At 39.7% G+C, this 14,421-nt stretch overlaps 1 protein-coding gene across 3 annotated transcripts in view; it reads left to right on the top strand.

Annotated features, from left to right (window-relative positions):
• The window catches only part of Slc33a1 (solute carrier family 33 member 1), a 15,872-nt gene extending 1,532 nt beyond the window's left edge, over positions 1-14,340 (top strand). Inside the window, exons 2-7 of one of the 3 annotated variants that reach the window (XM_005344058.2) lie at positions 6,606-6,796; positions 10,802-10,986; positions 11,391-11,508; positions 12,588-12,803; positions 13,283-13,477; positions 14,155-14,340. In XM_005344058.2, coding sequence (XP_005344115.1) covers positions 6,606-6,796; positions 10,802-10,986; positions 11,391-11,508; positions 12,588-12,803; positions 13,283-13,450 — 878 coding nt within the window. In that variant the 3' untranslated portion in view covers positions 13,451-13,477; positions 14,155-14,340. Of the gene's footprint in view, positions 1-6,605; positions 6,797-10,801; positions 10,987-11,390; positions 11,509-12,587; positions 12,804-13,282 lie in introns of all 3 variants that reach the window. The other 2 variants (XM_005344057.2, XM_026782078.1) reach the window with 2 other exon arrangements.
• Positions 14,341-14,421: the final 81 nt, after the last annotated feature.

The following is a 14,421-nucleotide window of genomic DNA, read 5'->3' as shown; positions in this document are numbered from 1 at the left end:
AAAAAAAAATAACGCACACCACATTGACTTTCATTATGAGATTTTCATACATGTATATATGTACTTTGCTCATGCTCTCTTCCTTAACACACCCTTCTCTCTCCTCCTCCCTCCTAGTCCTCTTCCTTCAAATCGTTCACACACAATGTTTTTCCCTTCTAGATTCGTTGTAGGAGAGAAATCATGTGACATTTTTCCTTTAGAGTTTGAGTTATTTCTGAATTCTGTTTACTGGATTTTTTTAAGGGTCTGCATAGCCAGCCTCGAGTTCAGTCCAGCTTCAGCTTCCTGAGTGCTGAGACTACAAGCATGTGCACCTACACCTGTTTTTTTTTTTATTAAGTTTACCAGGCATCTAAATGGTAGATAAGTTAAGTGTGTGTCCTGTTTTGTTAAAATGTGCTTCTTTCAAGTATTGCTAAAGCCAGCCTATGACATTAGCACAGATATTGATCAGTAAGTACTCTTCAGTGAAAAGGGAAAGTAACTGATAAAAATAATAAAATTCTGAGATAATGATCTATGGCCATTTCTTGATGCACAAGTGCATATTTTAAAAACATTCATTTAAGCACGGTTCACATTTTTCTTTTGTGTTTTAGTGGACTGAGCTGTCTAGTTTCTCGCTTTCTGAACCTTTCCCAGCTTTGCTGTTTCACAAGTCGTCCTCTTTAGCAGTCTGTTGAATGGCGAGGGCAGTAAATAGAAGCATTCCGCACTTGGCAAAGTGACAGGGTTCTAAGGACCTTCTGCAAAGGAGAGTGCCTGCCAACTAAGAACAGTAGAGATGGACATCGGAGAGGCCCAGAGCCATTGACTGTGGTGGAGATAACAGTTGACATTTCTCATGGTTGGATCTTTATTTAGGCTGATGCTGTTTTTTTTGAATAGCTGTTTCAATAACTGGAGAACTTTGTTCTCCAGAAGATTCTAAAATAGCTCACTTTAAAATTTAACTTTTCTTTCTGTAGTGGACTTTTGATTTTGTTTAAAACATTTCTAGTTAAAGAGTTAAAGCATTAATTTTAATGCTTTACACATATCACATTACCAGTTTTGAGGTTTCTGTGATTTGGTAATAGCGAAACTAAATTTTGTGGACTCTTGTTTGTGTGTCCCTGGTGCTGGGAAATGAGCCCAGTACTCCTACATAAAATGCAGACTGTTTCCACTGTGCTGAGTCCCCATCCCATTAGCTAGTGGGAGTTTTTCCTTTTGTTTCCCTCTTGACCTTTGTCTAGTTGTGAGATTTTGAAAGGAGTCTAGACTGGTGTCAAATGCCCATCCTTCTCAGGATCTACGTACTTAAGTTATGCCCACCATGCTCAGTTTAACCAGCTGGTGGTTTTGAGGAATTTAAAGGCCCTGGAATCATATGAAGGAAATACCATTGCCTAGGTATGTAAAGAGGAGAGAAACACACTCTCTAGAAAATCCGCATATTAGAATCCGTAATTTAGAAGCAAACCAAACAGCCAAGGGCTTGAGTGTTATCTCTGGTTCAGAGCTCTCGTTGTTTTGCAGGGGTCCTGAGTTTGGCTCCCAGCACCCACGTGGTGGTTTACAGCCCTCTGTAACTCCAGTTTTGGGGGACCCAGTACCTTCTTCTGGCCTCCATGAACACCAGGAACACAAAGTGCACTTACATACATACAGGCAAAACACTAATACACATGAAAGTAAACAAACCTTTAATTTTTTTTAATTCTGTAATTAATCACAGGTACTGCGTAAGGAATGTACTGAAAAAGAACAGTTTCGACTTTAGAAGGCAGTCATCTGGATGGCAAATTGAGAGAGGGATGATGAGAAGAGATAAAATCAAAACTTTGAGTCTACTGACTGGCTTTTTCATGGCTTCAGGACAGTCTCAAATGCAGAAGGAGGCCTTTTCCTTATACCCTTTGTTTTCCAAGAACCTGAACAGGCAAAGAGAGACCCTTTAAGCAGGAAGGGATTTCAAAAACAAAAAGAGAGAGAGAGATGCATTTCTTTCTTCATTTTTATGATGAAAAAACTGCTATCAAGCAACTAATTAGGGACATGTACTTGGAGCTTAGGTGTTTGTGGTCTTTTTTTTTTTATTTATTATGTATACAATATTCTGTCTGTGTGTATGTCTGCAGGCCAGAAGAGGGCCCCAGACCTCATTACAGATGGTTATGAGCCACTATGTGGTTGTTGGGAATTGAACTCAGGACCTTTGGAAGAGCAGGCAGTGCTCTTAACCACTGAACCATCTCCAGCCCGTTCGTGGCTTTTAATCTAATATTTTGCCCGTAATTGGTAGGACGATAAAAAAAACCTCATGGAAAACCTTTAGATCTAAATATGTGCTGATGGGGCTGTTGTCTTTTGTTTTTCAGACCAATGAAGCTTTGTGACTCCATGTAGCTGAAAAGATCACCCACTTTTAGAATCCCTTGTTCTTAGAAGTGATAGGTTAAAGTTTTAATTTTTTAACTGACCTACGCGGAGCCACCATGTGGGTGCTGGGAACCAAATGTGAGTCTCCTGGAAGAGCAACTAGTGCTCTTAATTGCTGAGCCACCTCTCCAGCCCCCACATGGCTATTAAGTTTGCTTTAAAATAAGATAAGTATGTATATATAGGACTCAGTCAGAGAAAAGGTGCTTGCACCTCAAGCCTAAGACAGGATTTCGATTCCTGGAACCCACAGTGGGAGGAGAGAAGCAACTCCCAAAAGTTGCCCTCTGACCTTCACATGTACTCTGTGATGTGTGTGCCTGTGCACATGCATACAATAATAACAGCGATAATAAACAAAATAATTGACTTTCATTCAGTTGTGTGGGGAGAAATTAGGTGACCCCCCTCCCAGAAGTGCTAAGGGATTTTTGTACTACTAGGGATAACATTAAAATATTTTCTTATACTAAAATATCAATACAAACAAGATGGTTCAGTGTCTAGGGTTCCTGCTGCCAAGCCTGATGACTTGTGTTTCTATCCCTGTGATCCATATGATGAAGGAAGAAAACTATTTCCCACAAGTAGTCCACTGACCTCCACCCCACATATACATACATGTACATGCACATGACTAGCTAAATACCATGCCAAGAAGTCGGTGTGGGGATATAAACTGTTGACTTTGATTTCACTAATAAGCCATGTGGGAGAGGGTAGGTGGCCGTGTATATGGTTGTGTGTGTGTGTTTGCATGCAGTTTTACTCCATGTATGTATAGACTTTGGAACTAACGCGACAGTCACGGCTGACTGATTAGTTTACCTTAAGATTCCTTTCTGTTGTCAATCTCCTCTTATCCACAACTTTTTTTAACGGGAGAGCAGAGCATCACTCTAACCCAGCTGTCCTGGCTATCCTAGAGTCATTGACCGTGCTGCCTCAGATGCTAGGATTGCAAGTGTGTGCCATCAGCTGGGATTACTTTTGGTCTTTATAGTTGTTACACGAGCAATGCTCCCTCTCTCCTCCACTAGCCTGTCAAATGCTGGGTTACAGGTGTACATCACACTGTGGTAGATAGGTACTGCTTGTGCTGTTTGATTTTCCTTTTAGCCCCCAAGTGAATAACTCATTTTCTCTCTGTGATTGCCAGCATTTGGTATTCTTGCTGTTTTTCACTTTAGTTACTTTGATAGTTTCATAGTTTACTAGTTTTACAGAATAGTATGATTATAAAGGAATATTGGAAACTGATGTGGTGTTTTGATTTTGATTTTTGAGACAGGGTCTTAGGCAGTCCTGGCTACTCTGGAACTCACTATGTAGACCAGGTTGACCACAAATCTAGAAAAATCTACCTGCCTCTTCCTCTGCTTCCCATGTGTTGGGATTAAAGGTGTGTGCTACCTTGCCTTGTATTCCTTACTAAGCTATTTTCCTGTAAGATTGATGTTGAAGAATATCCATAGCTTGAACTACCAGCCACTGTAAAAATACACCATGAGCTCTATAATGATACCATATATTAAGATACGTAAGATGAATCCTTTTTAAAAATGTTAAGGTTGATATTTTGTTTATTTATTTATGTGTGTATATGCACACTTACGTATGTGTCCGTGGAGGTCAGAGGACAGCTAAGTGGAGACAGTTCTCTTTTACCTTTATGTGGGCTCCAGAGATTCTACTCAAGTGGTCAGGTTTGTACACAAGCAGGTATGGTTCCTGGCTGAACCCTTTTGCCAGGTCCCTAACCTTGAGCTTATGCTTTTCTTTGTACTGCTTTTCTCCTGAGCTTATAATGGACTGGTGTGCCAGAATTTATATTAAGTGTGTGTGTGTGTGTGTGTGTGAAAAAAATTTTTTTCTTTTTTCTGAGACAGGGTTTCTCTGTGTAGCACTGGCTGTCTTGTCCTTGAACTTGCTCTTTAGTCCAGGCTGACCTTGAACTCAGAAATGTACCTGCTTTCTGCCTCCCTAGTGCTGGTCAGAGGCACACACCCTCTGCTTGGCCAACCTTTATACTTTTATTCATCAGTGGTGAATTACTACCTGCTCTTAATGTCTGCATTTGTGGGTGTATTAGACAAGTTCTTGTAGGCACTTTTGAATATTCAGTCAAATAGCATGTTTGTGAAAGTAGGACATCACCTTTGTCATCTTGGTCATTTTGGAGAGCTGATTGTGTACTTTCACCGTGATTAGTACACTGTACTCTGGAAGCGATGTTAACGAACAACAGACATGGCCAGTGTGGTTAGTGGTTATGCTGCAGCAGGGATTAGACTTTCCTTCCTGTTCTTCATGCTTTATTTCCCTCAAAGCACAAGGAAATCAGAAATAGTCTTGCCTGTGCATACCATGTCCTTCTGTTGGCATTGGCATAAAGGAATTTAAATTCTAGTTGAAGATTTTTTTCATTAGACTCGTTAAGATGTAGTAAGCAAATTTTCCTTGAGAAGTGAAGCTCCCATAACCTAAAGTATAATGGAAGAATCTATACTTTTCGTTTCATTCTTTTTTGTTTATTTGTTTTTGTTTTGAAGACAGGGTTTCTCTGTATAGACCTGGTTTTTTTGTTTTGTTTTTGTTTTGTGTTCTTTTTTTTCAAGACACAGTTTCTCTGCAGCTTTGGAGCCTGTCCTGGAACCAGCTCTTGTAGACTAGGCTGGCCTTGAACTCACTGAGATTCTCCTGCCTCTGCCTCCTGAGTGCTGGGATTAAAGGGAGCACCACCATGGTCCGGCTGGTCATTTAATTCTTACCAAAACTTTTAATTGGCATTTCTGTTGGCAGCCCTTATTAAACCACCAAAAAAAGCTTTCTTAATGAAAATACTGCTTAAGTTAAACTCTAAACAGATCTTCATTTGTCTCACTGTATTGTTTGTGAGCACAAGTGCATAGGCTCCCGGAGGCCAGAGGCCTGGAGCCGGCATTACAGGCCAGAGGCCCCTGGAGCTGGTGTTACGGGCCACAAGGTGTGAGGCCTGGGACACGTTGAGTCAGATGTGTTCATGTCTGAATCAGGGGGCAACTCCTATGGCAGCTTCGTAGTGAGCTCGGGCGGCATTTGGTAGTTTATCATACGGTGTATATTACAGAGGGGACGTGTGTAACCATGCTTTGCACATTCATATCTTGTGTGTGCTCTATTACTGCTGTTCTTTCTGGCTGTTGGGAAGGCTCTTCTAAACCATTGTTCTCTCCCACCTATACACTTGTTCAAGCTCCTTCCATGAAACAATACAGACAGTATACCATGTCTTCATCTGCAGATACTGCAAAGAGGTTAATCTTAAAGAGATTAAACATGTAAAAAGTTTAGAAATAAAAAAATTAAAATATGAGCTGGCAAAGAGAGTTCAATGGGTACTTGCTGTGCAAGCCTGACCATCTGAGTTCAATCTCTAGAACCCACAGTGGAGGCAGACTCCCCAGGGTTGTTTGACCTCCTCAGGAACCTGCATCTGGACTCTGACACATATATTACACACACACAGCACACACACTCACACTTGCGGTGGGCATCTGAAGCAAATAATCATGTGCTTGGTTTGGAATGGAGTGTTTAGTATTTCATTTAAAAATAGGTGTATATATACGCTAGGCTGGCTTTGAACTCATTGTCTAGTGAAGGATGAGCCTAACTGTTGTTTCTTCTGGCTCAGCTTCCCAAGTGCTAGAATTATTGGGATGTTCCAGCCCACCCGGCTATTTCTCTTTTTGAGATGGTCTTGCTGTGTATCTCTGGCTGGCCTTGGATTAACTTTGTAGCTTAAGCTAGCCTCAAAAGCCTCCTGAGTGTTGGGGTTACAGGTGTGCACCGCTGTGCTTGGTTCAATCATGCATTCTTTATCATCTAAATTGTCATAATTTAATACAGGAAATGCTTGGGTGTGTAACTATAGCCAATGAACCTTATGTGGTGTAAAAATCTTTTCTTTCCCTTATCTAAATTAGATCTGTAGCCCTCCCCCAAAGGTAAGTGTCAGTCAGTTTTGTGTCTGTATGTTTAAAGAGTCAGGACAACTTCATTCATCTGCTGTGCCTCAAACAAAGTTTATAGCATAACATTAGGGTATTTTTAGTTAAGGAAAGTTGTATTTTATTTATTATCAACGAAGTTATATTTCAAAAATTAATTATAGACTAAAACATTCTTAATTTCAGATTTTCTTTTTTTCTGGGGAACTGTATTTTTAATAACAACGACATTAGTAGCCCTTCTGAAAAAAGAAAACAAGGAAGTGTCAGTAGTAAAAGAAGAAACCCAAGGGATCACAGATACTTACAAGCTGCTGTTTGCAATTATAAAAATGCCAGCAGTTCTGGCATTTTGCCTTCTGATTCTAACTTCAAAGGTAAGAGTTTTTAAACAAATTTATCATTATCACGGAATACTTTCAATGTCTTTTCATAAGTCCCCTTCTAATACCATAGGATTTAAAACTGAAAAGCAATATTTCCTGCCTATTAGATATATTTTTAGGTGATTTAAAATACCACATCTAAGTAAGCTGTACGTCTTGTAATCTTGAAGTTATGTCCATATGTAGATACTGTTGACAATAGTAACGGTTGGAATGAGATTGAACACCTTGAAGTGAATAGTTTTCTACTATTGTAAGGATCATGTCCTTAATATCAGGGTGTAATGTCATTTACTGAGAATGTGGCTTACAAAGATAAGGAAGTGTATACGTATTTTAAAATCTACTGAATTATTTTTTTCAAAATATTGAAAGGAAATCTGCCATGAAACAAATAGGATTACTGGTAATTTATATTCTTCATGAAGATGTCTTTGCTTAGCCAGGTGGTGGTGGCACACACCTTTAATCCCAGCACCTAGGAGGAAGAGAGAGTTCCAGGACAGCCAAGGCTACATAAAGAAACCCTGCCTTGAACCTCCCCTGCCTCAAAGTCTTTGCTTAGCCAGATATTGTGACTAATGCCTGTAGTCCCAGTACAGGGGAAGTTGAGGCTGGAAGATTGATGTGACATCAGGCCAACCTAGGTTATAGTGTAAGACCCTGTCACAGAAAGCAAAACAAGGCTTAGTCTTGTAGCCCTAAAACTTAAAGCTCTTAGGCTAGAAGCAAGGTAAGCAAGTATATCTTGCTATAATAGCCTGTAGCATAGTCCCACAGTCTAGACTTTTACAGCATTTTTAAAATCCATCTACATGAACACTTTATAACAGGCCTAAAGTAAATACTGTAGCTTCATTGTCTTCATTTTAATAATGAGTTACTCCTCTTTAATGATGGAGACATAGTTAGAAGATAACGTTATATTCAGTCAGTCATTTAGAAATGAACACTTTTTGGCATGTTCCTTTGTTTTCTATTGTTTTTGCGATAGGATCTCACTCCACATCCCTTGCTTGCCTAGAACTCAATATGTAGGCCTGGTTGGCTTTGAACTCACAGAGATCTTCCTACCTCTGCCTTTGGAGTGCTGGTTTATTTGAGTTCCTTTTCTTTGTTATATGTGTGCACGGATCTGTGTATATACGTATTTCACTTCATATATATGTTTTTACAACAGTTTAAAAGTAGAATCGAACCATTGTGTGTAATTTTATAGTTTTTGTCTTATTCCAGACATATCCTGGTATCATTCGTATTTTAATTATGTTTAAATAGCTACATTAATAGTCATAATATGTAAATTTGCTATGAGGTTTTTTTTTTTTTTTTTTTTTTTGTGGATTTTTCGAGACAGGGTTTCTCTGTAGCTTTTGGTTCCTGTAGCTCTTGTAGACCAGGCTGGCCTCGAACTCACAGAGATCCGCCTGTCTCAGCTTCCTGAGTGCTGGGATTAAAGGCATGCACCACCACTGCCCGGCTTGCTCTGAGTTTTTTAATGAGACAGTATCATGTAGCCCAGGAGCTGGCTTCAGACAGTATATAGCTGATGATAATGTTGAATAGTTTTCTAAAAAAAGATTTCTTTATTTTTATTTTATGTATATGGGTAATTTGCTTGAATGTATGTCTTTAACACATGTGTGCAGTGCCTGTAGAAGCCAGAAGAGGATGGTGGATCCCCTGGAACTAAAGTTACAGATGGCTGTGAGCTGCCACGTGGGTGCTGGGAACTGAACCCATGTCCTCTGGAAGAGCACCTAGGACTCTTAATAGTTTAGCCTTCTTCCAAGCTCAGTGTTGAATGTTTGAGCTCCCTGCTTCCATCTCCCAAGTATGAGGACTATGGTGTGCATCACATCTAACGTATGTTATTTATAGCAATAGTTTGTTCATCTCATTACTCTAAATTCCATTTTATGAGTATGCTGGTATTTATTTTTCAAGATTTGTTTAGGTGGGCGTGGTTTTTTATGAATAGTACCTCTGTAAATATTTATGTAGGTATTTTGTGAACCTTAATGCTTATTACTCTTAGGTTAATACTGAGGAGTTAAATCACCAGGCTCTAGGAATTACATAGTATATACTTCTAGGCATTTATTTTTTTAAATAGTGGCTCTTTTAGGACAGTTAAGTGAGGTAAGGGCAGAGAGACCTCTCTCTGCTTCCACCTTTAGCAGCATGAGGGGGTTCTTTTCAGAGGCCTGTCTACTCAGGTGAAGCTGGAAAAAAAATGTTTTTTTTCAGGGTAAGTCAGATAGAACAGAGTTGAAAATTTGGAGGTGTTAAGGGAAATGAGAATGTGTGCCCAGGTGGGGGCATAGGCTTCTCAGGGAGTCTGTTCTGAAGCTGCATCTGAGAGAGCGGTAAAGGAACAAATGTGATCAGAGTGACCGCTGAGGTGCATTGGACAGGAGTAATGCTGATAAGGTAAGGACTTAGTCACAAGATTTTCAGTGGGGAGCTCAGATATTTTTTATAGTAAACAAATCAGTAGTCTCGTGCGATTCCCAGCAAGTGTCTGGGAAAGAAGCGGGGCTGTATTAGGAGGTATTATAGATCTGTCGTTGTGCATGGCTTGCTGTCTCTTGACATTCTTACTTAAAAATCATTACATAAGGAGAATATTTTCTCTGTGTAGGGAGTCTTCACAGCAAATGGTGTTAATTGCATAGCAATTCCTTTTTCCCCCTCTTAGTTAATATTTTCTTATGAGAACTTCAAAAGTAAGCACTGAATCTGCATCACTCTGCCCCCTGCCCCAGCCTCCCATGTTCCCCTTCATGATTCTTCATCATCATCATCTTCTTCCTTCTTTTTAAGACAGGGTTTCACTGTGCTTTGTAGCCTAGGTTTTCCTAGAACTCACTCTGTAGACCAGGCTGGTCTCAAACTCACAGAAATCAACCAAACCAAATAAACAAAAACCCCACCCCACCCCCCTCCAAAAAAAAAGACCAGATTCTATAGAGTGGCCTTCTGTGTTGGAGTCGGGTTATGCATAGGTTTATAGGAGCATCACAGAAGTGTATCTCCGTGTCTCCATGGAATCATGGGATCTATTTCATGTTCTTATCCCCCGATGTTTTCTAGATTGTGATTGCTTTGTTGAGACTTTGTGAGGTTATAGTTCGTCCTTTTGTAACTAAACTGACTTCTAAGAAGATCCTCGGGACTAGCTGTCTCCACTTTTATCATCCTTACTCTTTTTGATGTCTTTAAGAATTAATCTAATTAAGCCGGGCAGTGGTGGTGCACACCTTTAATCTCAGCACTTGGGAGGCAGAGTCAAGTGGATCTCAGTGAGTTTGAGGCCAGCCTGGTCTACAGAGCGAGTTCCAGGACTGCGAGGATATACAGAGAAACCCTGTCTCAAAAACGGCAAAAACAAAACAAAAAAAAATCTAATTAATTATACTTTTTCTGCTTTTTTTTTCCTAGACAGGCTTCCTCTTTGCTCTGTCTGTCCTGGATCTCTATGTAGACCAGGCTGGCTCGAATTTCCAGAGAACTGCCTACATCTGCCTCGAGTGCTAGGCTTAAAAGCATGCCTCTTCATCCGATTTATGCTTTTTTGAGACAGAGTCTCACTGCATAGCCCAGGCTGTCCTGAAACTCACAGGTAGCTTGCCACTTGGTCACTAAGACCAGGATGGCTTAGAACTCACAGCAGTTTGCCTGCTGCTGCTGCTGCTGCCGCTGCTGCCACCTCCTAAAGGCTGGAATTAAAGGCCTGGATTGAACTTTTTCAAAGTGGAAATGTAGTTGTAATTAAAACTAACTACAGTTCTACCAGTAATGCATTTTCTATTGTATTTCACTACATAATATTAGTAAACCAAAGTGCAAAGTACACCTTCTGTAACTTGACAACTTTGCACTTGTGACTGGTGGGCTAAGTGATGAGACTGGAGGTTTTATAGGACTCGCTTGTGTCTTGACATAGGCATCTCCTGTGTCAGACTCTAACCTACTTCTGTTCGTTTGTTGCAGATTGGCTTTTCAGCTGCAGATGCCGTGACAGGTCTGAAACTGGTAGAAGAGGGGGTGCCTAAGGAACATCTCGCCTTACTGGCCGTCCCGATGGTTCCTCTGCAGATAGTACTGCCACTGATCATCAGCAAGTACACTGCGGGTCCCCAGCCACTGAACATCTTTTACAAAGCCATGCCCTACAGGTAACAGCAGAGCCTGCTAAATAGCTGGTTATGTTCACTATTGTGCATCTGACAGTAGAGTGTAGGGGTTGGATTAGGGATGGAAGCATGATGGAACTTTACTGTCAGTTATTTAGAGGAAGTTTTTCTCTTTTTAGTCTTTTGGAATGTCCTTTTGTTGTTTGGGGGACAGGTAATATTTTGTTTTGTTACTGTTGTTTTGAAGGAGTGTCTCTATGTAGCCCTGGCTGTTCTGGAACTTACAGACCAGGCTGACTCAAACTCAGAGATCCGTTTGCCTCTGCCTCCTGGGACTAAGATTAAAGGCATGTGCCACCATGCCGGGCTCTAGCCATTTTTAATACAGCTTACAGCTTACTCCTTAATGTAAAATGGATGTCAACTCAGTGTTTCTCTTTTTGTAGGTTATTGCTTGGATTAGAATATGCCCTGCTTGTTTGGTGGACTCCTAAAGTAGAGCATCAAGGAGGATTCCCCATATATTACTATATTATAGTGCTGCTGAGTTATGCGTTACATCAGGTAAGCTAGGAGACGAGCTGCTGAGGAAGTGTGTGTGTGGGTGTGTGGGTGTGTGTGTCTGTGTCTGTGTCTGTGTGTGTTTCTCACTAAACAGGTAGCTTGCCACATTGGCTAGGCTGGCTGGTCACTGCCTGTTTCTGTTTCAAAAGCTGGAGTTACAGGCACTCAGTTATTCATGGGTGAGCATGTGAACTCAAGCCCCATAATTGTAGAAGTGCCATCTTCCAGTCCCTGAGGAAAAAATTTCCCAGCTACTTTAATGAAGTTGAAGGTTTCCATGTTAATCTGACAATAAAGTAATTTGATGGTGAATTGAAGTCCAATGTCTTTAAACTTGGTGAGTGATAGTCATGAAATAATTTTTCTTTAAATTATTCCTTTATGGAGAATGTATTATATTTCATAATTTTAACAAAGTTTACTCTTAGTAAGTATACCTTGATCTATTCATAGAAGTAGGAAAGATGTTTGTGTTTATTTTTGGTTTTGAGACAGTCTCTGCCCGTATAATCAAGCCTAAGTTTGAACAGGTCTGAAACTGGCCCTATCAATCCAATCAGTCAATCAATAAAGAATTCCATAGTGGATCATGTCTAACAAACCATAGGCTTGTAAAATTATTGGGGCCAATATGTCAAATGCATATTTCTGTTTTGCTCAAAATTAATGCTAGGCACATAACAGACATTAAAAAGAAACATTTGGTTCAGTTAGTGTCTCACTGTCTACCTAGGGAAAGAAATGTACGGACGATGCTGTTATAGTCCAAAGGCTTGTTTCTTTGGCTTTTGCTTTTCTTGGAGAATTTCTCAAAGCATAATCAGAGAAGCTTAGGCAATCACACAGGCCTTAAAGGAAAAAAGATTCAATTTCTCTGACATGAGGTGTGGTGTATGGCAGCAATGTCGTCATTACTGATGTGTTGTGTGACCAGAAAACAGGGCTCCATAGTTTATGCTTCCTGCTTGGTGCCCCATGCTCAATCCCGAAAACCCTGCACACAGAAAACAAAAGCCAAAATGAAAAGAAAAGAATTGAAAGCCTCCTTCCACCATCCCAATGTTGCCTTCTTCTCACAGGTCACGCTGTACAGCATGTATGTGTCGATAATGGCTTTCAATGCCAAGGTCAGTGACCCTCTTATCGGAGGAACATACATGACCCTTTTAAATACTGTGTCGAATCTGGGAGGAAACTGGCCGTCTACAGTAGCTCTTTGGCTCGTGGATCCCCTCACAGTGAAGGAGTGTGTAGGAGCATCAAACCAGAATTGTCGAACACCTGATGCTATTGAAGTAAGTGTGTTTTAGTTTCCAGATAACAGTGAACAAGTTTTAAAATATGGTTAGTGGCTAAAAAGCATATATACCGTAGTTTCAGTATGGAAATGTACATATTTTAGCACTATTATGATGAGGATTAATTGCGAATTTGTGTTGGTAAGACTAGCTTAGGTGAAGGTGCTTTTCAGGCAAACAGAGCACACTGGGGTTGCTGAAGTGCTCACAAATGAAACAATAATAGCTGGCTTTTACAGTGCGGGTGGTGTAATGCTTGCCCAGCATGCACAGAGTTGTGGGTTTACACAGAAAACCAAGCTTAGTGATGTGTGTCTTTAATCCCAGCACTTGAGGGCTGTGAGGAAGAGATTCAGAAGTCCAGGATATCCTCAGGTCCAGAATTTGAAGCCAACCTAGGCTGTCTGAGACCCTGCATCTATAAAGCAAACCAGAAAAAAAGTTACAGAATATTTATTATACTTTTATTTTTATAGCTTTGTAAAAAACTTGGCGGCTCGTGTGTGACAGCTCTGGATGGTTATTATGTGGAATCCATTATCTGTGTTTTCATTGGATTTGGTTGGTGGTTCTTTCTTGGTCCAAAATTCAAAAAGTTACAGGATGAAGGACCATCTTCATGGAAGTGCAAAAGGAATAACTAATGCCAACATTACTGGACATTTTAGAAGGTAATTGTAGATTAGTTTTACTGAGAAAGCTATGATAATCAGTGTATAGAGATATAAAATACTGCTTAATTTTAATTTTAAATGTCACATAGTTGAAAATAGAAATTTCTTTGTGTGTTTGATCATATTTTTCCTTGCCTTATCAATGTATTTAATGTTTACTTAAGGCCAGGAAACAACTCTTTTGGTTGTATTACTTGATTTCTGTTAATTTACTGACCAAAGCATATTTTAAGCTGCAGTGGAACAGTCGTGGTGGTCACCATGCTGCCAAGTATTGTTGTTGGTACCTGTCATTGAGTTGTATGTAACATTTGGTACAATGTATCAAGTGGGGCAGAGCTTAATATTCAGGTACTAGCTGACTAGTTTGACCTTATTGGACGTTAATTCTCACTTTAAATTGTAAATTTGTAAAAATTTATGTGGACTCTGATGCAAAGAAAATGTAGACTATTAAAACATTTGAGTTTTTCTGATCATAATCGATTGTATAAATGAATCTGTTAAAATAACTATTTTAACTGTAGTTTTTGCTTTTGTAAGCATGGAAGATTTATAAAAAGATTATTCAAACTATTTTTTTATAAATGAAAGCTATGGTTTTTAATTTATTGATTTTCCTATCTCTCCTTTTTGGGGACGCTATTTTGATTTCTTGTTAACTCTTGCCCTAGGTTTACGCTATGATTTTGTCACAGGTGAGTCATGGCACACAGACAGCTAATGAGGGGATCAAGTTTGTGGTGTGTGTGTTTATGGCTGAGTTGTAAAAATAAAAACTAAATGTCATTCTTGCTGTAGTTTTTTTAATTACTGTGAGAAAAAAATGTAAACTTACACTTAAATAAAAGTTCAGTGAGTTAACACCATAAATCTTTTTTTTTTTTTTTTCTGGTTTTTTGAGACAGGGTTTCTCTGTGGTTTTGGAGCCTGTCCTGGAA

Source organism: Microtus ochrogaster, chromosome 1, assembly GCF_000317375.1.
Source record: "Microtus ochrogaster isolate Prairie Vole_2 chromosome 1, MicOch1.0, whole genome shotgun sequence".
In the NCBI taxonomy this organism is placed as follows: domain Eukaryota; kingdom Metazoa; phylum Chordata; class Mammalia; order Rodentia; family Cricetidae; genus Microtus; species Microtus ochrogaster.
Note: the sequence above shows the minus strand (reverse complement) of the source record. Positions and strands in the feature narration are given on the sequence as shown.